This window comes from Mesoplodon mirus, assembly GCF_964341445.2.
Source record: "Mesoplodon mirus genome assembly, chromosome: 1".
Lineage (NCBI taxonomy): Eukaryota > Metazoa > Chordata > Mammalia > Artiodactyla > Ziphiidae > Mesoplodon > Mesoplodon mirus.
In genome coordinates this window covers 62,988,987-63,016,167 of record NC_138976.1, presented here as the reverse complement: position 1 = coordinate 63,016,167, position 27,181 = coordinate 62,988,987, and the positions used below count along the sequence as shown (strand labels likewise).

The window sequence follows — 27,181 nt, the reverse complement described above, 5'->3', positions numbered from 1 at the left end:
GTTTCCATATAAATTTTAGAATTTTTTGTTCCAGTTCATGGAAAATGCCACTGGTAATTTGATAGGGATTGCACTGATTCTGTAGATTGCCTTGGGTAGTATGGTCATTTTAACAATATTGATTCTTCCAATCCAAGAACACAGTATATCTTTCCATCTGTTTATGTCATCTTCAATTTCTTTCATCAGTGTCTTATAGTTTTCAGACTACAGGTCTTTTGCCTCCTTAGGTAGGTTTATTCCTAGGTATTTTATTATTTTTGATGAGATGGTAAGTGAAATTGTTTCCTTAATTTCTCTTTAAGATATTTCATTGTTAGTGTATAGAAATGCAACAGATTTCTATATATTAATTCTGTATCCAAAAATTTTATGTAATTAATTGATGAGCTCTAGCAGTTTTCTGGAAGCATCTTTAGGATTTTCTATGTATATTATCATGTCATCTGCAAACAGTGACAGTTTTACCTCTTCTTTTCCAATTTGGATTCCTTTTATTTTTCTTCTCTGATTGCTGTGGCTAGTACTTCCAAAACTATGTTGAATAAAAGTGGTAAGAGTGGGCATCCTTGTCTTGTTCCTAATCTTAGAAGAAATGCTTTCAGCTTTTCACCATTGAGCTCATGATGTTAGCAGTGGGTTTGTCATATATGGCCTTTATTATGTTGTGGTATGTTTCCTCTATGTTCACTTTCTGAAGAGTTTTTATCATAAATGAATGTTGAATTTTATCAAAAGCTTTTCCTGCATCTATTGAGTGATCATATGGTTTTTATTCTTCAATTATTTAATGCGGTATATCACATTGATTTACAGATATTGAAAAATCCTTTATCCCTGGAATAAATCCCACTTGCTCATGGTGCATGATCTTTTTAATATATTGTTAAAGTCGGTTTGCTAGTATTTTGTTGAGGATTTCTGCATCTATGTTAATCAGTGATATTGGCCTGTAATTTTCTTTTTTTTTTTTTTGTGGTATTTTTGGTTTTGGTATTAGGGTGAAGCTGGCCTCATAGAATGAGTTCGGAAGTGTTCCTTCCTCTGAAATTTTTTTGCAATAGTTTCAGAAGGATAGGTGTTAACTCGTTTCTAAATGTTTGGTAGAATTCATCTGTGAAGCTATCTGGTCTTGGACTTTTGTCTGTTGGCAGTTTTAAAATTACTGATTAAATTTCAGTACTGGTAATTGGTCAGTTCATATTTTCTATTTCTTCCTAATTTTGCACAGCAAAGGAAGCTATAAACAAAATGAAAAGACAACCTATGGACTGGGAGAAAATACTTGCAAATGATGCTACCGACAAGGGATTAATTTCCAAAATATACAAACAGTTCATACAGCTTAATATCAAAAACAAACAACACAATCAAAAAACGGGCAGAAGAGCTAAACAGATCTCTCTCCAAAGAAGACATACAGATGGCCAACAGTCACATGAAAAGATGCTTAATATTACTAATTATTAGAGAAACGCAAATCAAAACTACAATGAGGTGTCACCTCACACCAGTCAGAATGGCCATCATTAAAAAGTCTCCAAATAATAAATTCTGGAGAGGGTGTGTAGAAAAAGGAACCCTCTTACATTGTTAATGGGAATGACTGGTGCATCCACTATGAAGAACAGTGTGGAAGTTCCTTAAAAAACTAAAAATAGAGTCATCATATGATGCTGCAATTCCACTCCTGGGCATATATCTGGAGAAAACTCTAATTCGAAAGGATACATGCACGGCAATGTTCATAGAAGCACTGTTTACAACAGCCAAGACATGGAAGCAACCTAAATGTCCATCGACAGATAAATGGATAAAGAAGATGTGGTGTATATATGTGAAGTAAGTCAGGAAGAGAAAGGAAAATATTATGTGATATCACATGTGGAATCTAAAAAAAAAAAAGATAGACATGAACTTATTTACAAAACAAAAATAGACACACAGACATAGAAAACAAACATAATTACCAAAGGGGATAGCGGGGGGTGGGGGGGAGAAATAAATTAGGAGTTTGGGATTAATGTATACACACTACTATATATAAAATAAACAACAAGGACCTACTGTATAGCACTGGGAACTATATTCAATACCTTGTAATAGCCTATAATGGAAAAGAATCTAAAAAAGAGTATATATATAAATGAATCACTTTGCTGTACACCTGAAACTAATACAACATTGTAAATTAACTATACTTCAATTAAAAAATGGTTAAAAAAATAAAAAAAGAAGAAATAGAAAACCTGAGTAGACCTATAACAGGTTAACAAAGTGAATAAGTACTAAAAATTTTCTAGCAAAGAAAAGCCAAGGTCCAGTTAGCTTCACTGGTAAAATCTAACCAACATTTAAATAAATAATACCAATCCTTCATAACTGTTTCAGGAAGCAGTGGAACAGATTAAAAAACTGAGGTTTATTTATATAACAGAATACCACTCAGTAAGAAAAGGAAACAAACTGATACTCACAACATGAATGAATCTCAAAAACACAATGCTGAGAAGCCTGTCAAAAAAAGAGGACATATTATATAAGTCCAGCTATGTGAAGTTTGGGAAAAGGCAAATCTAATCTAGAGTGAGAGAAAGCAGATCAGTGTTTCCTAGAGTTGGGAGTGAGCGGCCCCAGGGAATTTTTTGTGGCGACTGAATGAATATTCTATATCTTGATTGTGCTGGTAGTCATAGGGTGTATATATTTGTTAAGAACTAATTGAAATGTACACTTAAAATGGGTACCTTTTGTTGTATATAAACTATACCTTAATAAAATTGATTTTTAAATGGATGATATAAAATAATCTATAAAATTCCAAATTATATTCACTAAAAAATAAGTGGAAATAGGGAATTAAAACATAGAAAAATTATTGTTTCAAATGGGTAGAGGAATTAAAAAATACTATTTTTACATGAAGGTTACAATTAGAAAAATATAGGTGAATGCTTTTGAAATTTTTACCAATAATTATTAGAAGAATAAAATGCATGCTACTTACCGTTAAGAACACAAATGACATTATAAATCATATATGCAAAAATGAACTTTGCAAAAAATTGTGTTGGTGATATTTTGTATATCTAAAAAAATTTAAAGTTAGTCTCCCACTATACACTTATTACAAAAATAAAAGTTTACAGAAATACACAAAAACACTGAAGTTTACTAAAATTAAAGTTACACTGGAGTTTATAAAAGTATCTAAATGGATTCAGCAGCATAATACAAAAAAGCAAAACTATCAAAGTTTTTTGAAAAATAAAGGAAAATATATAATCTTGATTGAGGAAAGGCTTTTTAAAACAAGATAAAATCCCAGACATCTTAAAATGTTTAAATTTCAAGATAACTTAATTCTTCCATAAAATATGATAGTGGCAGATTTATTTTCCATATATGTCCTCAACACTACCTCCCTTCCAAGATGATTTTCTTGTTAAATGTGTATTGACACTCCTCCCAAGAAGTGGAGTCCACATTCTCTTTCAGGCAGGGTTGAGACTACAGCAGGCTTGTGACTTCTGAAACTAGGTCACAAAAGGTGATATAGCTCCTACCTGGTTCTCTTGGGCTACTCTCCTGGAACCCAGCCATCATACTGTGAGGAAGCTCAGATACATGGAAAGACCCAGGCAGGTGTTCTCAATGACAGCCCCAGCTGAGGTCCCAGCTGACAGCCAGCATCAACCATCAGACATGTGAGTAAATGAGGCTTTGGCTGATTGCAGTTCCCAGTAATAGATTTCTTCACAGTCTTCAAAACTTTCTAGCTGAGGCCTCAGACACTATGGAACAGAGAAAAACTGCTGTGCCCTTTCTGAATTCCTGACCCACAGAATCTGTGACCATAAGAAAATGGTTGGTTGTTTTGTGCCACTAAAATTGGAGTTATTTGTTACACAGCAGTAAAGAAAAACCATAAAGAAAAACGAGACTGGGCTAAAATTTAGAAACATATTGAATAAATTAAAAAACAATATCCAGAAAATATAAAGAGTTAATAACACTCAATAAGGAAAGAGTCAAATGCCATAAACAAGGAATTTGAAGAAGAAAAAAAATGAACAGATGCCCACCTCTATTAGACTGACACAAATTTGAAAGATTAATGGTACCAAGTGAGGCTGTGTGTAAATTAAAGAATTTTGGGAGACAATTTGGTATTTCCTATCAAAATTAAAAATATGCACATCCTTTGACTTATTTCACTTCTAGAAATCTACTTACAGAAATACTAGCAAATGGACACAAAGATTTTTGTACAAGTATTTACTGTAACATTGTTACCAATAGCAAAAAAAAGAAATATATTTGAAGTGCATTATAGAGGCATGGTTGAATATACTTATTTATTTTATATATTTATATTTATTTTATACTTATAGGATATTAATATGATTAGATCTACAGAAAAGTTAGAAAGAATGGGATAGACTATTATGTCGTGATATGGATGATCTCCAAGATATATTGTTAAAAAGGCAAATCACAGAAAAGTTAGTTGGGTCTCCCTTGAAAGCCAAATAACCATGCGTATGAGAATAGATAGATAGATAGTTAGATAGATATGAGATATGTGAAGGAAAGGAAGAGGAATGATGGATACCAGGCTATTCAGTAGCTACCTTTGGAGTGGACAGTGGAAGAGGGGATTTTTCACATTTTTTTCTAGATGGTGGTAAGTGCTAATGGAGAAGAAAAAAAAATAGCAAGAACAAAAGGTAAGAACTGCTGTGAGGAGGTTTATGTAAATTTTAAAAATCATCAAATAATATTTCTCATGTTTACACACGTGAAAGTACAAAAACATGTTTGGGAATAATACATTCCAAATTTAGGATAGTGTTTACTTCCAGGGAGGGAAAAGGGGAAAATTCTACAAGAGTTTGAATACCAGGAGGCGGGGAACACCCGAGGTCCTTTTAGAGATTATCTACCACCAGGATCACCCAAATTACTGAAATTATTTTTCAAATATAAAAAATACACATGGAAAATGAATGGCAAAAATTAGAGCACTTTGTATGGATTGGTATTTTATATTGTGGATACTTTTCCATGTTGAGAACATGTGAAATGCTTTCAAACACTCAAGAACTCTCTAAATCAGACATCAAGTTAAAACATGTGTAGACCACCCCAAAAATTTGATATTGGTTATTTTTAGGTGCCATTAAAATATGAACCTGTTAAATGGAATGAGGGTATTTGGTCCAACAGCTACATAGCTTATACAGTTTATAGAATAAATTTCATTAACTTGATGGTCATTCCTTATTCATCAAGATTACTCACCCACAGCTTCAAGGTGGAACTATAACAACTCCACATTGTATTAGATCCTCAATCATTCAGTTTATGCCAAGAACCATCACTCATTAGAGTGAGGGAACACTTCTAGTTATAAAAATAGTAAATTTCAGTATTAAGAAAGATAAATACCATCCAGACCATTCCACAATTTACTACCAACAACATACTTAAGCATATATGTACAGTAGCATCTGAATGTTTGGATTTGCATATTCCAAGTTCTCTATTTCCTGAATTATTCTGGCTTTTTCACATGCAAAACACATTGCTATTTGGGTGTTTGATCTTTAAACAGAGGCGCGCTTTTGTTTGGAGAAAAGGGCTAATTTGAAAAATACTAGGCGACCAGAGGACATATAAAGAATGTGTTGTGACTGATACAAATATTTTTTTAAGTAAGCTTAGATTTTTTTTTTTTTTTCAAAGCACACATCCTCTATCCTTCCTCAGTCCTGTTTGCTCAGCTGGATGTCCACAGGGTCCAATTTCCCCTCCAACTGCCCTTGCACACTAATGTAATTGCTGCTCATATGGATAATTGATCAGCCTAGAGCAGCATTTGTGCACATTTGTTCACTTACAGTATCTGGCAGCTTCTCAAATGATTTTGCAGTATTATAATACTATCATGTATTTTTAGTTTTTGTCTCTTTATAACAAGGCTAAATAGATGTGAATCTTTAAGAATGCTACATTTTAAGTACTTCAAAAGCAGGCATACAGAAATACAAATTCTCTTTTTAAGCAGCTAATGCTCCTTTTCACTTATCAAATATAGAGTAAATGAACTGGAGTCTCAAATGCATAGTGTTCTGTCCTACCTCCCCCCACCCCCCCATTGCTTTTCTCCCTAAACAGACTCAAATTAAGTAGACTCAAACAAACCTCAGCTTAAAAAAGAAAATGACAAGCCAGTTTCACTTAATATGCCCTTGATGAATCAGTAAAAATATTTTTTATTAAATCTTGTCCTTTGAGTACATTTTTGAATATTCTTGTTTGACAACATGGAAAGTAAACATGAAGCCCTTTACCTGCATTCCCAAGTATGACTGTTCATTCCTGAGGAAAAAAGCACTGGTGCTGAGTTGCAAGCTGAACTAGCCACATTTTTCATGGAACGTCATTTTTTACTTGAAAGAATAACTGACAAACTTTCATTTTTCAGACATGGGTATCTGGCAAACATTTTCTCAAAATGAGTGAAGTGAACCTGTCACCTTAAGGAAAATCACTGACATTGTGGTTACCAATAATAAAACTCAAGCTTTTACATGAAAATTAGGATTTTACAAAATGTAATGTGTCATTATGAGCTTAACAGTTTTCTAGTACTTACTTTTTTGACCAGATCAGTGGTAATATTAGTTTAAAATTTTTAATTTAATCTAATTTTATCTTATTTTTATCGAATGAAATGTGTAACACTTGGAAGATCTGTGTCACTCCAATAGTTTCCAAATGACTAATGAATGATGTCACAAAATCATGTATGGGTGAAGAGAACTTTCCAAAGTGAAAAAGAGACCAATGGCTTTTAATGTAACAGAGTAGGAAAAGTTCCTTGGTATTGTGTCCGGTTCTACAATGCAACTAAACTTTAAGAAACCATAACTTGTTGAGATTTTTATATTATCAAAGAATATCCACAGGCACCTGAAAAGACTATTAAAATATTCTTCCTTTTTCCAATTCCATTATTTGCATGAGACCAGATTTTTCTAGATACTTCAGCCAAAATAACAATGCAATGGATTGAGTGTAGAAGAGTATCAGGATCCAACTTTCTTTTATAAAGGCAGATATTAGAACTTTGAAAAAAATGTAAAATCATGGATCTCTAAATAAAAATACATTATTTATGTTAACATGCAATAGGTTTATTATTGGTATGTTTAAATGAATTAATAAATAAGCATTTTAAATACTCAGTTTTAATTTCTAATATAGTCAATATTGATAAAGACTATTTACATAAGCAAAAACTCCTTGGGGCCTGTAATAATTTTTATGAATACAACGGAGTTCTGAGACTAAAAAGTTTGAGAATTATAATTTATCATCACTGAGAAAGCACAATTATTTTAAATGCTGCTTTGAATCAGAGCAAAGGAAACTGAAAAAGGAACAAGAATAAAGTTTTATAATCCTTTAAGGTTTGTCAGCATGCAACAATTTGCTTTCATTTACCAATACAGCAAAGTTTATAGTTTTATCTGAAACTCTATCAAGTCGTTTAACTTATCTGTTAATTCAGAGTATTTATCAACATTACTTTTCTGGTAATAAAAATTTAAGAAGGGATTTTAAAAATAAAGTTAAGCCCCTATCTTTCAATCTCAGTTTCTACACCTTCATTATTTCTAAGACATACTGATTTGTCTTTTCAGATATTTTTGACCAATTTATACCCACTGATATACACGTCTCTGTTCTCACTTCTTGCATATACAAGTAAAGCAATTAGTTGAGACTTAGGAAATTTGTCAATAAAAAGCTACCCAGATACTCTTAGACTATAACTCCATAACAGCAAAGGCTCTAGGTAATTTAATACCCCTAGATCTAAAACAATGCCTAGATATATACTCTCTGCATTTTATTTTATGTAAATTATCCACAAAGAAAAAATATTTCCATAAAATACTGTCTGGCACAATAAATGTTAAATAAACGGGGTGACTGAATCTAGCCAACTGGGTCATCTCTAAACAAATACGCCTAACTAGAAATACTGCATTTGTCAATTTCAACCCTACTACATATATCCAGTTTTTCTTGAATATATAAACAATTTTGAGATTATAATAGAACAAAATCCTAAGGCTACTAAGTATGAATAATTATCCAAATTGCATAAAACTAAACAAAGTGGCCTGCCACACTGATAGTGCTGAAATCTAGAATTTGGGTTGATTTTAATAAATACAGAGGTGGGGGAGAAGAACAGTCCTATGTTTTTAAAAAATATTTATTTAAAAATAAGATTTCTAAAAATACAGTACATAATACATTTCAAGAGAAGTAAAAACTCCACAATTTAAATTAAAAACAATCTGCAAAGAAAACAGAAATATTACATGAATAAAACTAAATCGTTAAAATAAATTAAAAACAAAACAAAACACCGTTCTTAAAGTAGATACATGGTTTTTCATTTTAAGAACCAGTGTAGACTTTTCATTTAAACAAGTATATCTCAGATACATGGCTCCCACTTGTCATTTTCCTCCCTCTTCTCAATCTATTCTCATATTCCTCAACTACCATTTTCCTTATTACCTTTAGCACAAGAAATGTCAGTGAAGATTTTTCTTTAAATGCTCTTAGGGGAACTGACAAAGTAAAACAGACATGCAGCAAAACAGCACTCAGATTTAAACATATGCACTGAATGAAAAAAAATGCCTGATAAATGTAAAAACAGGATCGTCATATGGCACTTGGAACATACCACTATTAAAATAAAAGTCTTTTATTTTAGGGATATAATATTAGACACCAGTTGAGGTTGACACACAATTTTAGGAGCCTTGAAATATCACAAATTTTGCCTATTCATTAAACTTGCCAGTCACATTTTAAAAAGACTAATTCCAGGGGCATAAAGCTCCTACAAGCAAGATCATCTACGCTTAGTTCTTCCAAAAGCCTATTCTATTCCCCCAGGTTAGACCTGCAACTTATTTGTCTGAGTATCTCCAATTGTGGAGAAACTTCTTCCTATTGTATCATTTAGTCGCTTTACTGTACCTATGCTAAAGTAGATATTTCTTTTTAATATTCATCTCTGGAGGAGAGCAGATAGTTGTGAATCTTCTACTACCCAATAACTTGAACAAATAACTGCATTCAGCCACATTAATTTAAGTAACACATAAACAAGCTGAGTAACTCAGAACTGATATTGTCCCAACAAAATCTAGAAAATATATTGTTGACAGAGAGAGACAATGTTGTCTCTTCCCATTTTGCTTTTAAATTTTGTCTTTACCCCTAAAAATATGTACATCTGTATTTCTACATATCATTCAAATGATCCTAAGTCACATCTCACACTAGTTTGACTTGATTTTTTTCCATTCAGAATTCACTGCAAAACCATATATTGTATCTACATTCAAAGACAGAATGATTTTAGTTGATTGAAAACTATGCAAAACATTCTCAAATGTGATTGTCTACTTTTCCAATACATACACACAGTTATCTTCTTGCCAAAATTTTTAATCATTTCAGCTACGGTTTTTTTAAGGACACTAAATGAGTGTTTTAGAAGTCTGTGGAAAAAAATAGGGAACCAGGATAGTACACATAGCAGTATTACATTTGGACAACTACTTCTAAAGGATGTTCTCTCCCATTTTTTGTAAAATGAATCACAAAGCAGAATTAGTTTTAAAAATACTCTTAACTCTAACTTATGTAAAATGAGTAACAACATCCAGGCTTTTTTTTGTTTTTGTTTTTGGTAAAGTTCAATTTTCGTTTTGCTTTTAAATCAAAGTTTTGCATTTCCTCTTGGGCAAGAGTGTGTGTGTGTGCGTGCGTGTGTGTGTGTGCATACATATATCACATATGCGTATATTTTTAAAACGTTCTTTAATTTTATCTTTATTTGCAAAACAAATGGCAATTACCATTCTTTAATACCACTAAGGATTACACACACACACACGCACACACACACACACACACATATACACACACACAGATGCAGAATTCTTCATCTGTAATCAGAATGGGCCCTTAACTTCTCCTTTTAGCATTTTGCTTTAGCATTTATTAAAAGGGCCCAACAAGCTACAGAATTCATCTGTAGAAATAAGCGTTATTATTTCTCATTTATTCCTGCAGAATAAAACAAAAAAATCTTGTGTAAAGTGTTTCAATTATTTTTTTAAGTTCGACCTATTAAACTACTTTTTAAAGTAGCCAATTATACGAAAATACAAAATTAAAGACCATATTAAGTAAAAAAAAAACAAAACTCTTTTTTTTACTTTACTTTCTAAGTAAAAAAAAAAAAAAAACAGACCAAGTGAGAGACATTTAAAGCCAATTAAATTGAGGCAGCAGTGTGCAAAAACTAAGATCTATTAATCAAAAGTGTTCTTAGTGACATTAAATTCTACTTTACAAATACAAGGATGTGAGAAGAAAACTCAGTGAACCAAAAAGAAAATTACCTCTTTGGTATGGGAGTTAAAAATGTCACTCAATGCTAAAGTGAGTAGCACCAGGATGTCTTAGCTGTTGAGGCGGTGAAACACTAACTTCAGGCACCAGTAGTTCCAATGTCACCCGACACACCCTGGCAAGAACACCAAGCGTGCAATATGCAGACTAGCTGTCCCTTTACTTGACAGCCTACCCAGGTAAACCCTGTATTTAGTCAACAGACAAGCAAAATCACAAAAAGACCACCTTTCACTGCTACTGTTTTGTCCATATCTCTGTTTAGATATAAAGCTATCAATACCCAAAAGATCAGAGTGTTGAACAACTGTGGTAAGCACCACATTACATGTTACAGGGATTCACAATACCAATAGCTATGGAGACCCTCAAGAGTCTACATATCCACAATACCAATAGCTACAGAGACCCTCAAGATATGAAAAACTGAAACAGTCCAAATTTTAAAGTGAAAATCACCCTTTATATACATACTGTTGATTTTCCCTCTGTTGACAGATCTTACTACAATAGTTAGTATATCCTTTCTCTGCAAGAGGAGACTTATAAAAAGGTCCCAGCTTTTTCAATCAAACCTTGGGCAACCTATTCATTTCTGCTTGGCATTAAGTAGCTGTACTTTCTTGAACTTCATGTTAGCGTACACTGTACACTTACGATATTTAAAATTCAAAATAATTTCTTAAAGACATCTGACTAGCTGACAAGAATCAGCAATATACACTCCTTGGATAAAATAACTCAAACGAAATGCTTACACGCATCAACAACTCTTACAGTGAAACAGTGTCAACAAGAGATAAGGCTAAAATGATTGTAGCAGAGGAATTCTCTGATGTCACAGATTCTGTATCCAGTAAACCCTGCTGCTGAGATGCTGATTATACATGCTCTGTCTAGCCTTCTCTCCATCTTAATACTCTCTTTATCCAATTTTGGCTACTCACTACTCATTTGTACCTGTCCTCTATGGTAGACAAGGGAAAAAGGAAATAATAATAGTAAAAAAAAAAAATAATGGAAAATACCGAAAATACCAATGATGTAAGGATAAACACCATTATTATTTCTGTTTCAAATTAGCACTAGCAGGCAGTATAACGGCATCTGAAGAACAGACAAAATGGTAGTAAATTTTGTTGTTAAAAATTGCACAATGATAATGAAAGGAGACATCAGAGAAAACACTTCCTGAAGTTAAACCATCATCATCCTAAATGCAGCTGAAATGCTAAATACTGATTGATATACAGAAGAACAACATTGGTTCAAAATACTTCAAGCAAGTTGGTTCTATTATTTTCTCACATTCTGCTGAAGAATATTCTAGAATTCAATTGAGAATGGCTAAATTCAGAGCATAATGAAATTTGTGATTTACAGAGAAATTCAGAGGATTCTCAGGATTGAAAGTAACAAAAGTGGACATTAAATAATACACTCATTCATTTATTATATGGTTACTAATACTAGCAAGTAGAACATACTAAATGTACATGACTTACTAACTACATTTGCCAGTACTTATATTTTTGAAAGCAACAGTAGAATTGGGTAAAAAATCTAATACTTATATCTATTAATAAATTATTTAATGTTTGTAAGTGTAAACTGTACCAAGTAAATTCTAGATATATCTACATATATAGAGGTCATGTCAAAAACTTATTTAATGAAGCAGCAATAGTTTAGTAAACTTGAGCTAAGTAGTCTATTCATACATGAAGCACAAGGGAAGTAGACACTAGAGAAAAGTCCAGGGAAAGACTAGCAGCTCTGTTAATATTAATACCACTGTAAACTAGAGCTGGATACATTGTGATTTTATACCAACATATGTGAGAACGTTCAAACTGCTCCATTATCTAACACATAGAAAGGTATGTGGTTATAATCAAAACTACTTCATACTTCCTGGGTGGAGGTGTTGTTCTAACTCAAGTCTTCTTTTTTTTTTTTTTTTTTTGCAGTACGCGGGCCTCTCACTGTTGTGGCCTCTCCCATTGCGGAGCACAGGCTCCGGACGCGCAGGCTCAGCGGCCATGGCTCACGGGCCCAGCCGCTCCGCGGCATGTGGGATCTTCCCAGACCGGGGCACAAACCCGTGTCCCCTGCATCGGCAGGCGGACTCTCAACCACTGCGCCACCAGGGAAGCCCCCTAACTCAAGTCTTTATGATTAGCATTAATACACCCTTTTGGGTGACACATCTTCAACTAATTATTTGTAGGAAAGTGACTTGAAAAAGCCTGATGAAGAACAGTTATAATTAGCCACCATCCTTAGAGGAAAATACTTGTAAGCATTAGCAAACATTCACTGATGTTCATTCTGACAGAAGTTTTAACTTAGCTGTTACACTAAACTTTATGCTTATGTTCTCTATTTCTATTACTTAAAAGTAAACTATGCTTTCTTCTGTTCAAAGAGATTAATATATTAATATTTTAAGTATACCTATCTCTTATGTTAACCACAAATATTTTTAATACAACTCTGAAGCAAAATAGTATTTTTCTCACAATGGAACATCAGCTAACTTAATATTTTTAAAATTCTGAACTCAGTCACTTTTTGCCTACAATCTTGAGCCCATAAACATTTTTGTTTGCAGAAAAGAACAGCAACAAACATAATTGTTCAAGAGGTGCAACTTATAACAAGTACTTAACAACTACTTTCATTTCCAGAAGTCCAATTAATGACTATGCTGAATGTAAAACATCCTTTAAAATACATTTTGCTTAAAATGAAATGAAATGTTTATAAGGAAATACTTCATTCAATATAGAGATTACATCAGTAATCTCACTGCTCATAATTATTTTCTAATGCTCGACATCATTAGTTATTTTCATGGTTATCCAGAATATATAATAAATTGGCTACTAAAGCTACAGCTCTAACTCACAGTAGGAAAGTTAAAAAGAATGAAGAGAAGTATAGAAAAAAAAAAAATCATTCCAAAACTGGGATTAAAAAACTGAATGTATTTTTTAGATATTCAGTAAAACACATTAGATACTGGCTTGCCATTGTAACTACGATAAATTTGTTTTGTAATAAATTGGTAATTTTAAGGTAATGACTTTTTAATTCTAAGAACTTAATTTGCCAAAATAAGGTTCAAAATAAAATTCATGAAGTGGTTTATATTTATTTATCCTGATCTGATATAAATTTGTCTGATAGTAAAAAATATAATATGAATATACATAAATGAAGCAAAGTAGTCATATATGTATGAACCAGACATCAGAATCATAAATAGGAACACATTCATTTTCATAAAACCTTACATTTTTGTACATAGACTTCCCTTAAGTTTGTACCTCTGAAATGTTCAGAATTTGGGTATACATTTCATTTGGGCAATAAATCTCGAGCCAGTATAATTACATCAATTAGCCAAAAGAGGGCGCAGAGAGCACACTAGAGTTTATGGACTCCCTAGGAAAGTGCCAGGTGTTCTCTCTCAAGTTGTCTAACAAGAATCATAAAACCCAGTTAGGTGTGCTAACTTTGAAATACTGAAAGTTACAGCATAAGTATATATAGATATACTTTATATAGATTCCTACATAAATATATTGATATGTAGCATTTCTACCATTCAAACAAAAATAAATATATGCCTTGCCTAGTGCATTAGTTTGTATTCCAGTAATTTAGAGAAATCAGGTACAGAGAGATCAGGATCAGGGAAGGTAAAGAAAAAGGTGGGAAGAGGTGCCCTAGAAGTGGGAAACCTAAGAAAACCAAAACCAGAAACCATTGGAGTGGGAAGAGACCACCTCTTGATTCTCATTACTGAGGCAGAGGTTGGCACTGAGTACCTCCCTGGTACCTTTCAAGGTAGCTACTGCTACCATATGAAGTATAAATACGTCCATAAAGCTCTTTAGGGGGTCTTCAGTTGGCTTTGCTGTTTTCTCAATGTCCTTATTTGAAAGGAATGTATACAGCATAAGGCATCTGACTGACATCTATCTACATTATCTATACATTACTCCTTATAACAGTTCAGTCACCAGGCCAAATTTGGTCAAAACCCAACCCATCTGCCTGGAATGAATATATGTACTAATTTTGTGGTTCATTAAGCTCTATAAATATACTTCTTATATTAAATTTACTATGAATCCTATCAGCACCAATAAATATTTCCATCTGCCACTAAGTTTTTAAATAATAAAGCATTGTAATCAGAACATGAAAGACATGGTACTTGTATCTCTGAGTAGACCTTATTCTATTATTTTAGGAGATATTTATAATTTCTAAAAAATAACCACAGTATAGTTAACTAGCTGACAATGGTAACCTTCTGTTTCATGATTTCTCAGGTATGACTCCTTGCTACCAAAACTAACCAAAAAGAAAATATTGATATGCTCCAAGAACACTAGATACCCCTTCAATCCTCTCTTCAAAGGAAAGGCTGAGCACATAATTATTTTTTAAAGATGTATGGATTTTGCAGTATTCTAATGGAAAAAAATTTTTAACTGAATTTTTTTCAAACCATGCTAAATTTTTTCTCACACAAATATTCTATGCTTTCCAAGAGACCATCACAATTAGCAATTTAAATTTGTATAAGGCTAATAATGAATATAGATTATTATATTTTCTCATTTTAAGGTCATTTCCTAACATTGGCTATTAACAAAAGGTCTCTCAATCCAGATTATAGTTGGTCAATTAAAATTTAATTTCAATCTGGGTGATTACAGGTACACAAAATTTACTTACTTTTACTAGTAACTTCCTATAAATAAAATTTCAATATTAGTTGGCCAATATCTATTATATAAAAACCTTCAAGGTGTAATTTTAGATCTACTAGTAGGTAAACAAAAGTATACATATTTTTTAAAAGCACAATATTCTTCTTTATACTATACATTATATATTATCTAGTTATACTAGCATTTAAAAAACATACGCATTCTAACATAACTACACTAGAAAAGGTATCAGTGGAATTATTGCAAATTCTTTACCCTTTTTGCTAATAAAAATCTTAGGGTAAAATAGGAACACATGCCTGTTTGGTCAAAAATTTCCCCTTGGAGCAAATATTTTAACAAAAACCAATAATTACAACAGTACAGGGGAAAGAAATGGGAAAGGTAATGTGAAAAAAAACGTAATCTTTCCTTTAAAGTAAGGTAGGTAGTTGGTGTTTTACTTTAGTGGTGTTTTTATTTTGTTTTTGGTGAAGGGAAAAAAAAAAACATTAGAAAGCTACTTCTAAGAAAACACTGTCCTTTTTTGCTGCTGTTTTTGTTTTTTTGTTGTTCAATCCTATATGCTAAATTTTAAAAAATCTTGCAGCACATATAAAAGGAAGTATAACATAAAATTGTATTTGAAAAAGAAAATTTACATATAAGGTGTATCAACTTTTGTAAAACCTAAAGAATGAAATTCAGATTTGGTTAGTACTGCTTAAGGGTGAAAAATTTAAATAAACATCTGAAGTTTCCCATAAAGTAAAATCTGTAACACTGTCAGTACTAAAAGAAATTATGTACAATTATTTCATCCCAATCACTGCCTTTTGAGTTTAATAACAAAAGCATTTAAAGAAATCCCTGTGGAAAGCTAATCTGAAAGTAAACATGCTTTAAAACTTAAATATAGATCATGTATTAGTCCCACAACAGGATCAAGATCACTATTAAAATAAAGCCTGGGGCACATTATGATGCTTAAGATTGGTGGGTGGATTTTAATTGACTTGAAGACTGTCATAGTTCTATTATCAGAAAACCTGTAACGCATTTCCAGCATGGAGGACCCATCTGTGCCCACCATCCATCTGTTTAGACGTGATTGGCAAAGTGGTAGGGAACTCGCAGTGGTTGCCTCTGCCTGAAAGGAATAAACCACAGGATCTTCCAACGAGTGCCAAAAACTTCTGAGAAGGTCTGCTGCCATGGCTTTCGGGGCCTCGATCTACAGAAGACAGCATTATTAGTGAAAGACAGCACTCCCATGGTGCACTTCAGTCAGCTAAAACAATACAGGTTGGCTGGGGATCCATTACTGGACTCTGATGAATTGTGTCCCAGCATCACAAATACAGCTTTTCTTTCATTATGGCATGCAGCTGAGTTTTAACTCTGGATAGCAGATACTGTATCTGTGTCGTCAATCAACCTAGGGCAACTTTTGAAGCAGAGGAGAATCTCAGGATTAACAGAATGTGTGTCAACAACACAGTAGCAAATCTCTTTTGATGTATTTTCAGGACAAATAATTTAACTTACTTTGGTAGGACAAGGAACAAGAATGATCGGTACTTATTTTGTTTGAAAACTATCACGGCTACAAGACCCCTACCCCTACTGTAAGACTGGATTATGCTTGCTAGCTCAGGTCTTAGAAAAGGCACCAAGAAAAAGCCATCATTATATTATCTTTCCACTACATGCACACATTTTTCAAATGTAACCAATTGTTTGCATTTTTAAATAACACTACAGACTTCACTTTTATACTTACATTTCTTCACAACAGTTTGACATCTTTTCAATAGATGTTGTATCCTATTAAAAATCAAAAAAAATACTCAGATATAACAGTTATCAAGGGTTGATTCTATATCTATTTCATGATGTTTTTAATCATATTCGGAGAATATTCTAAAGATATAAAAAGTTTATATATGGGTACTAAGCTGGGACAAAGTGAGAGTGGTAGTGTATATAAGGACAGATATACACTACCAAATGTAAAATAGCTAGCTAGTGGGAAGCAGTCGCATAGCACAGGGAGATCAGCTCGGTGCTTTGTGACCACCTAGAGGGGTGGGATAGGGAGGGTGGGAGGGAGACGCAAGAGGGGATATGGGGATATATGTATACATACAGCTGATTCACTTTGTTATAAAGCGGAAACTAACACGCCATTGTAAAGCAATTATACTTCAATAAAGATGTTAAAAAAAGAATTTTAAATTATCTATGTACATTGCTGAAATTCCCTTGGAAAAACAGAATCAACATTATGTTGTGCTAAAAAAAACCAATTTATTCAATTACACCCCCCCCCAAATTGTAGGAGTCTCACTTCATTAAAAAATAACCTTTTATTACACTTGCCTTCTTGATAATTCTTTTAAAAGTCTATATTTAATTCAACTGTCATTAAATATGCATTAAAAAATAAATACCAAAATGATAAATGAAAGACACTATTGAACAGAAAACTGTCAAGAGCCAAAGAGTGCTACTGGTTATGGATTTCTGTAAACAAAGCCAAATTCAACAAGGCAATGTATGCCTTTGCCATACTACAACATTTATTACTCTGAAAAGGAAAGCTAACTGATTACTGTTATTTGGTAAAAAACTGTTTTCTTTTTTTTTTTTCAAGAGAAAAACCAGTCCCTTCATAATAATGCAATTTCTCATTATGTGTTTTCTATAAAGCTGTTAACACAAATATATAAGAAAAACAACTCAATAAAGAGAAGAAAGCTTCTAGACATGCTAGTCTAATTCATGTTAATGGAAGACCTATCATTAGACTGAGAAACAGTGATGATGAGGAATATCCAAATAATCAAAACACAAATTATATAATCTTATTTTAGATATATATTTACATTTTAAATATACTTTTAAGTTGTACAGAAGAAAATATTCTTTTAAATATACAAAAAAGTCTTCCTCCTTTTATCCTTTCCGTTATTAGCTTCCTCAGATATAGCAGGTGGACTGCAGTTATTAAGCAGTACTATTCATGCAAATATTTGTGGCTGCAACTCCAATTGCACGAACTTCTTTAGCTATAGAACTCTCTTCCAATAATACTACTGAAAAGCACCTTTATTTCAAAAAATTCTTTAAAGAAGTTACACGAATGGCTCAGAACATTAAATTCTTATGTATGAACAGCTGTCTAACTACAGTTGGCCCACATACAGGAAAACAAATCTATCATTTTTTAGGTGACTAGTAACTAATAACAGAGTTTCATTTCCAGATTTCCCAGGAATCTGTGAGGAGGCTATAGATTAGTCACTCTATATTCACTAATTTCCTAGCATTTTCTGAAATTCATGGTTTCCAATGACAATTCTATTTATAATTAACCTTTCCCGGTTCTGTTGCATAATTTCCTCAAAATAATGTTTTACTTTGTGAAAACACAGTCTGCAAATACATAAAAAATTTATTAAAGACTTAGAGGAAAGCTGGGGTTCTGGTTCCATGTCAGAAAAAAAAAGTGAAGGAAGTAATTTAAATGGTGTATTAGAACTGATGGTGACAGGTTATTCCAAAACAATTAAGATAGCTTGCACAAAAATACAAAGGAAAAGACAGGAAAGAAATTTAAAAGTGTTATCAGTAAAGGGATATAAATGGCCCCAAATTGCAGGTGTAGATAACACTTAAAAGTGGAAACTATTTCAGGATAAGGAAGGCAATTACAAGGTTAGACTACTAGAACTAGCCAATGTTACAGGATATTTTTACTGTGCAGAAACTTACAACTCGATTATAACTTTGAGGAATATATTTGTGACAATAAAATAATCAATTTTAAGGACTTTGAATTTAGACTTCATATGGGAAAAGCTCTTATTTTCAAGTGCTTTTGACATCCTTCTAGAATCTGGTTCAAGAAATACGAGGAACACTACCTTTCAAGTCATCATAAACAGATTGTCATTCAATCAAAGGATGTGATGTTTACCATGACTTTATGAACAGGATTTGTGAGGCCAGCCAAAAAAGACTATTTTTTTCCTCTAGAAATGGCAAATGCTTATCTCTCAGCTATCCAGAGTACTATTATAAGAAAAAAGAACAGCCAAACATGTCACAAAGTTTTTGCACTGGCATTTATACAGCATACTCAGGGCAACACAAGTTATCATGCTATCATATTTATATGCACAATAGAAACAGCAAACTAGAAGAGAAGAGAGGTTACTACTGGCAGGAATATTGACAACCATAAGTTATTTCCAAGTGCCAAACTAGGTTTAATAAACTTTTTGTTTTGTTTTATTAAGCAGGGAATTGTGGAATATTTCACACATGAAAAAAAAACTAAAAATATTTAAAATAGATTTTAGTGCAGCTAATTCCATTCAACATAAAAGACTCAATACCTTTAGTGACTATCACAAAAATGACCAAAAAGGTAATTGCTATCTTCATGGAGTATATTTTATAAATTCTTAGTTATATGTAAAACAGCTATCTAGAAAAACTCACTCTTCAAGGAATGATAAGAGAGACATTTTTATTGTATTATCTACAATCAAAGATTGTATTTCCAAAAGAAATTTTTTTTTATTTCCAAAGAAATATTTATGTCTTGATTATGGTCTAATGATCAAAATATCCAAGACTTCTGCCAGTCTGAATAACTGAGATAAATGAGAATGCTTTCCTATTTTAAAAACCGGAAGTTTATCTTCTAAAAAAAAGAATAAACTAGAAACAAGAAAGACTTACAGAAATATAGGGCTCAAGTATTTTATCAACTATACTTTATCTTCTCCGGACGGCTCATCTTACTCTAAGAAATGATCTTTCAGGTTCAGTCTAAGGAAATATGTTTGACTTAAAAGAAAACTGTATCTCAACTAATAAGATTATAACTGGAATGGAAAAAAAAGTTTCTAATAGGAAGGGAGAGGGAGGTATTCATTGCCTATTGGAAAAATTGAGGGGGGGAAGTGAGAGGCAAAGAGCAAGAATTTATCACCAGACGTTTCCTGGTTAACAGACCTGAGAATCTAGTCCTCTTGGAATAGACAGCTTGATGATACAATCCATCCAACTAACTCATTCTGCTTTGAGTTCATTCTCACAAAGCAACACTTTGCCATATATGTTGTTGTACAGGAGAAAGAATATACTGCAGAGTCCTTTGGTACCTGACAATCATACATAAGGGAATAAATAGTCAACCTGGTTTATATGACTATCACTTTTGAGTCTAGAAGTAGAGTCACTGCTTCTGGGCCTGATTAACCCTGGAAACATTTTCAAAATGGAGTTTCCAGATCTGTCAAACTGAAGATCTAAGGAAAGTAAGAACATTCTATCAGAAAGTCTCCTTGAAGACAGTTCAATCTAACCTCAAGGATCGCCTGCACTCTTTAGTCTTATCATAGGTCTTGTTGATGCTTTAAACTCTACTGCACATACCTGATTCAATGACTCTGCTGATTTAACCTGGAGTAAAAAACACTATTAAGGAAAGTTTATCACAACTAGAGATTATATACCTGTTTTGTCTACTACTGATTTCTGCTAATTCTAAAATAGACTTTTGGTTGACTTCCTAGAATTTCTGCTCAACATACAGAGAGCAACTCATTTAACTTTGTATCTTTCATAGCACCGAACAGCACAAATTATTCAAAGTGGGTACTCAATATATGTTTGCAGCACTAAACTAATTGAACATGGACAGAAATAACATGATTCCTTATCTTTAATTTTTTTCAATCCAAAGAGAGAAAACTTTCTGTTAACCTTAGCTCTCTCTCCTCCTTTGAAGCCAGAACTCACTACTTTATTACTCACTTGAAAGAAATGGTTCATAAGCATCCATCTCCAACAAAGGACCAGCTACATCTTTTATTAGAGATCTTAAGTTAACATAGACATTTAATCAATCATGAAACCAAACTGAGAAGGTAGTAGATGTTACTTTTTTTTTTTTTTTTTATAAATGTATTTATTTATTTATTTTTGGGTGTGTTGGGTCTTCGTTTCTGTGCAAGGGCTTTCTCTAGTTGCGGGGAGCGGGGGCTACTCTTCATCGCAGTGCGCGGGCCTCTCACTATCGCGGCCTCTCTTGTTACGAAGCACAGGCTCCAGATGCGCAGGCTCAGTAGTTGTGGCTCACGGGCCTAGTTGCTCCGCGGCATGTGGGATCTTCCCAGACCAGGGCTCAAACCCATATCCCCTGCATTGGCAGGCAGATTCTCAACCACTGTGCCACCAGGGAAGCCCTAGATGTTACTTTTATAGCCACTTAAAACATTTCTTTCCAACATAATTCCCATACTCCTCTTCATCAAGCCATTTTCTGGCTGTATAAAACCTTAAGAAAGTTACTAAAATTCTGTATCTCAATTTTCAAATACTACTATTTACCTCATAGGTTTTTGTAGAAATTAAATGAGTTAATATGTTAGAGCCCTTAATAACTCCTCAATAAATGACAGGCCTAAGTTTTTATTGTAGGGTTTGGAGCTATCTTAATTACCTTAGAATGTAACTAGAAAAATTTATGTTTAAACAAAAAAGTGGTTTTTATAATCAAAGATAAAATGACATGGACTGTAGGAGACTACACAGATAAAATCCAATGTCCACAAAGGGCTTATAATCTAGTTGAAAAAATAAGTACTAAGTACATAAAACATGATTCATTTACTCATTTATTGTCTATCAAAAATTTACTAAGTACATATTATGACACAGTCCTTAGCAACAAGGAGCTTACAGTCTAGTGAAAGTAGTTAAACATACAAGAAATAATTATACAGGAATATACCGAGGATGCCAGAGAGGAGGATTATATACAATAACATATATAAATAAGCCATACACTATTTAGAAACAGCTGAAAACTTACGCTTGCAATCAACAATCAAATCAAGGTCAACTACTCTTACATTTTTAGTACAAAACTACACTTTCATAAGATTTTTCGTTATCAGTAGAAGTAAGATGGGCTAATGTGCCCCTTTGGCTGGAATTTGAGAAGTAATTAATATAGTGATAGACTGTGACAGAGAGAAGCATATGAATCACTGTGGAAAAAGATCTAAAAGTTAACTATAAATATAAAATTCACTGTTTTCTCCAATCCTATAAAGTTGTAAATTCAGATTAAAAATTCACGTGGATTCAGAACGTGAACAATAAAATGGGAAAAACAGCAAGTACAACTCATAAATGTTTAGCTTCCTTACCAAAAAAAAAGCATCTATTTAATCACTCAAGCTGTTCATCATGTTTTAAGAAAATTAAAATGCACTATTTCTATTGAAAAAAATCTATAGAAATAGATTTAAGTTGTTTTAAATTACTTTCAAGAAGTTTATTACATTGAGTAAAGAGAGAGGATGCAAAATAAACACATTTTCACATAGGAACATGTTTATGCTAAAGAGCAATCCACTTCCACATGTAATAATTACGATGCTAGCAGGAATTTTTAGAAAGAAAGCTTTCCTATTACTATACAATGTAACACAGTATGTATTTAAACTAATTCCTTGGCGAGGAGGAACCTAGTTTCTATAAAGTTCTCTACGGTATCCAAACTTCAAAGAAATATTATAGCCAATATTAGAATATGACATTAAAATCATATAAGAAGTAACAATTTAAATTTTAATGATTTTTCTAGGTTTTAAAAAAGCTACAAGAGAAGATATTTCCCGTAATATTATAATTAGAAATACTGTATTAAAAATATATTTTGTTTTTATTAAATGAAAACATAATTCAGAAAGGAAAACAAAATGTTGTACAGAGCTCCCTTTACAGAAATGTAAGTGAGCTGGGTTCAGCATAATTAGCAATGATTTCCATATTTGCAATGCTGATTTGGAGTTGAGTAAACCAAACATAATTTGTACAGAGACTATACCGAATGCTGTTAATTCACCACACTGATTCAGGGGATACTTAGCAAAATTTCATTATAAGGATTAATAATCTCAGGACTACATTTCTAGGTACATGTTAAAAGGCAGGTAAGTCCACTAATCATCTGATTAATAAGAATGTTATTTAATAGATAATCCCACTTAAACTAATTTAACATTTTGAACACAAGATACTTTTCATTGTATAACATAATCAAGTTAAAATTAAGTCACTCCTGCATCTGTGATTCTGTCTATATTTATTTAGGTAATCACGAGCCAGTATTTAGGGGGGAAAACATTTTCTCCCTTTATTTTGAAAAGCTTTGCTTTAAGCTATCTTTAGTAATTCAAGTAGCGTCCAACAATAGTTACCTGTGAGACCAAATATAAAAAGCTCAATTTTTCTTTGAGAATTTAAAGCCTTTTACAAAATTTCAACTAAATATATCTTCCCCACCCCACCCTCAATCTCACCACAACTGAGAAAAGCACTAAGCTCCAGAGACGCCATCAAAAGCTTAAGCTTTTACACAAACTCCACGGTGCCCTGAAAACAAAAATGCTTGTATACAAAATTTAGATAAACTGTCAGAGCAGTGTCATGGTATACAATAGCTCACTGTCAGACCCTCACCAGAAGGCGCTGTACCAGCTGTTACAGAGCTTCTTGATTAACTCTCTGCAAGCCCAGCAACTCAAAACATGACTAATACAATCACCCAGCACTCTCAGTGTTGGTGCTCATCAGAATGGACATTATTCTTGGCTGTGTGTGAACTACTGCTCAATAAGAAATTCTGACATCAGTTACAATAATGACAACATCACTATCCATTTCATTCAGAAACAAACAAAAAGGCTAAACGGTCTAAGTAAGGAATAATTAGAATAATCTGTTCCCTAACTAAATAATGCTTCAAAGCAGACTTTGAAAACACTTTAACTTCAGTATTAATTTTAGTAAAAAGGAACAAGTATATATAGTTAAATCTTGTTTAAAATTAAATCTAAAAATAATCAAAGGTAATCCTTTAAAACTGGGTTTAAGATTAGTCTGTTCCATAGAAACATCAGGTTGTGTTGAGATCTTTTAACCTTGGAAATGGGATTAGAAATCCACTGTTTTTAAATTTAAGTAATTTGTAATTATTTTATCTGCGTCACAGATAATCTGCTCTTACTAGGTCTAAAATGACATCAGATTATCATTACTATGATTATCCTGTTACCTTCTACTATCAATAAGATGGGATTTTTCCTCTTATACAGGAGAGAAATGATTTTTGCAAGTAAGAACAAATAATGGGGGAAAATGACTGAAAATTAATACACTGCTTCCTCAAAACCTCAACCTAAACCTAAACAGAGATAGCACTTGTTTTGCTTGTTTGTTGTCTAACAGGCCTATATTCAAGCTATGTAATTACGTAGTTTCTATAATGAAATGATACCCCCACCAGTGTTTTCCCAAAATGCCTCTTGGTCTTTGGGGTGCAGGAGTAGGGGAAGGAGGAAGACATCAATGAAGTAATTAAATTTACTGTGATTCTTTCTCCCCCTTTTCTTTCTTATGCTAACTGACAAATTCGTCACTTCTTTCACACTGTAAAGAGAGATCCATGGATTCAGATTATGACAAAAACATGTCCAGATGTGAAATACCCTGTAGGCAGTATTAATTTTTTCATAAAATGAAACAGCAAGCATATTTTATAAAGGAAGCAAAATCTATATTTTAAATTTGAATTTTAATGTTAAATACTATTTTTAAACACTAATAACTCATTAGATTTAAAATTAAATACTGAATGCATAACAACTTCAAATAATTAAGCCCTAAAGAACCTTAAATCAATGTGGGGAGGAGTGAATTCTGGAAACCTTTAAAAAAATGTTTTTTTCATTCAAAAAGAGTGGAACTTGAAGTTCACTATGAAAGCCCAGGTAAATGGAATTGAAATTTACTGTAATTTTTTTTAAGTACTTAGATTCAAGAGGAAGTACAGTGCCTAAAGGTTGGACTAACAAATGGAATATATTCTCTCTCTTAATGCTTGCATTCCTTTTTAAATGTTTCACAAATGTATAATTTCCAAAGACATGAGACCTGTCTAGCACAGAGTGTTCTGAGAGGGTACTAAATGTATACAGAAAGAGATGAGACTTGGGGAGAGAGCATTACTTAACAAATGTGGTTTCTGCTCAGTTTTAGAAATATCACAACATCAGAACCAATCTCCCTGTCTTAAAATGGTGAAATGTTGTTCAATATTATAGCAAAAGAGAAAATCATGCAATTTGAAAATTAATATTAACATACTGGTAGTACGGAATAGTCAGAAAGGAACCTGATATTATATACCCTTTAAAAACCAGCAAATACTACAAATAACTTTATGTCCAGCTCAGAAGTGAATACTAAAATTTGAGAATAGGAATTCTTAAAATATCTTGAAGCCTTTGCTGCCAAACCCCACTTTCTGCTTAGGTGAGAAGGAAACTGTTACCCTCAACTATGAACCTCTGATGGCTCTCAGAAGTAACTTGTAGTCTTAACAGCAACACTCTCAAACGTCCATTTCCAGTCATTAATCATAAGAAATTGGGGGAAATCAGAGAAACTTCATTCCAGGAAATATAAATATATACCAATGATTTGGGCAAATTCAAAAGTGGAAATTCAAAAATGCAAGCATAACCTGGCAATTTAGACTTGACTTATGAATAGGCTATAAAGTAATTATGAATGAGTATAAAAGCAGAGAAAAAAGATGTTAGGGGAAGACCTATTCTCATCCACAGGAATGTGATTAATATCATGTTATTTATCATCATCATTAGATAAATCACAAGAGATATTAGAAAATATTTCAAGCCACTGAATAATAATAAAAACATATTTAAACAGACATTATACAATCCATGAATGTCCAATAAGCACATGAAGAAGTGTTCAATATCATTAGTCATCAAGGAAATGCAAATTAAAACAACCAGATACTATTAAAACCTACTAGAACAGCTGCAATTAAAAAGACTGACAACAATAAATGTTGATGAGGATGTGGAGCAACCAGAAGTCTCATACATTGTTGGTGAGAGTGCAAAATGATACAGTTACTTGGGGAAAAGGCCTGGCAGTTTCTTATGAAATAAAAGGTAAACCTGTCTTAAGTGACCAGCATTTCTTCTCCTAGGTATTTACCCAAGAAAATGAAAACGTTTCCACAAAAAGACTTGAACAAGAATGTTCACAGCATTTTTATTCATAATTATCAAAATCTGGAACCAGACCAGTTGTCTTTTAATAGAATGGATAAACAAACTGTGGTATAGTCATACAATGGAATACTACTCAGCAATAAAAAGAAATTATCAATACATGCAACATGGATGAATCAAAAAAAACATTACATTGAAAGAAAGAAGACATATTAATGGGTATAGATGAAATTCTATAACCAATACTAATCTGTGATGGATGGGAAAAAAAAAACAGATCACTGCTGCCTCTGCAGAGGATATGGATTTACTGATAAGAGGCATGAGGGAACTTTCTAGGGTGATGGTAATATTCTCTATTGTGAAAGGGGTTTGGGTTGCACATGTGTGCATTTATGCCTTTCATTGTATGTAAAATTTGCCTCAAAGGCAAAAACATAAACAAGCACTGAGCTCTAGTTAATGATTTGTGTGGTGAACTATCTGATGCTGCAAATTACTTTGATATATATTACAACATATAATGGATTGATGGATAATTTGAAGTGAGATAAAACAAATACTCTAAAATGTTAATTGTGGTTGAGGATTCACTGTAAGATTCTTTAAAATTTCCTGTGTGTTTAAAATTCTTCCTATAAAATCTAGAGAGGAAAGGTTATTATGAGTACCTTGCAAAATATTAAAACAATGGTTACACAATAAATATGTTTTCCTTCCATTTCTGACTGCATTCTTCCAGTTTTCTTCAGAGGCCAGTACCATTATTAGTATCTCATGTGTCTTTCCATA

At 32.7% G+C, this 27,181-nt stretch overlaps 1 protein-coding gene across 2 annotated transcripts in view; it reads right to left on the bottom strand.

Annotated features, from left to right (window-relative positions):
• Window positions 1-13,762: 13,762 nt before the first annotated feature.
• The window catches only part of ZDHHC21 (zDHHC palmitoyltransferase 21), a 62,499-nt gene continuing 49,080 nt past the window's right edge, over window positions 13,763-27,181 (bottom strand). Inside the window, exons 8-10 of one of the 2 annotated variants that reach the window (XR_014293457.1) lie at window positions 20,280-20,428; window positions 17,035-17,078; window positions 16,455-16,485 (exon numbers count right to left, since the gene is read on the bottom strand). Coding sequence is in view for 1 of the 2 variants with exons in the window: in XM_082614495.1 (XP_082470621.1) it covers window positions 16,353-16,485; window positions 17,035-17,078 (177 nt within the window). In the remaining variant the exon portion in view is untranslated. Of the gene's footprint in view, window positions 16,486-17,034; window positions 17,079-20,279; window positions 20,429-27,181 lie in introns of both variants that reach the window. The other variant, XM_082614495.1, reaches the window with a different exon arrangement.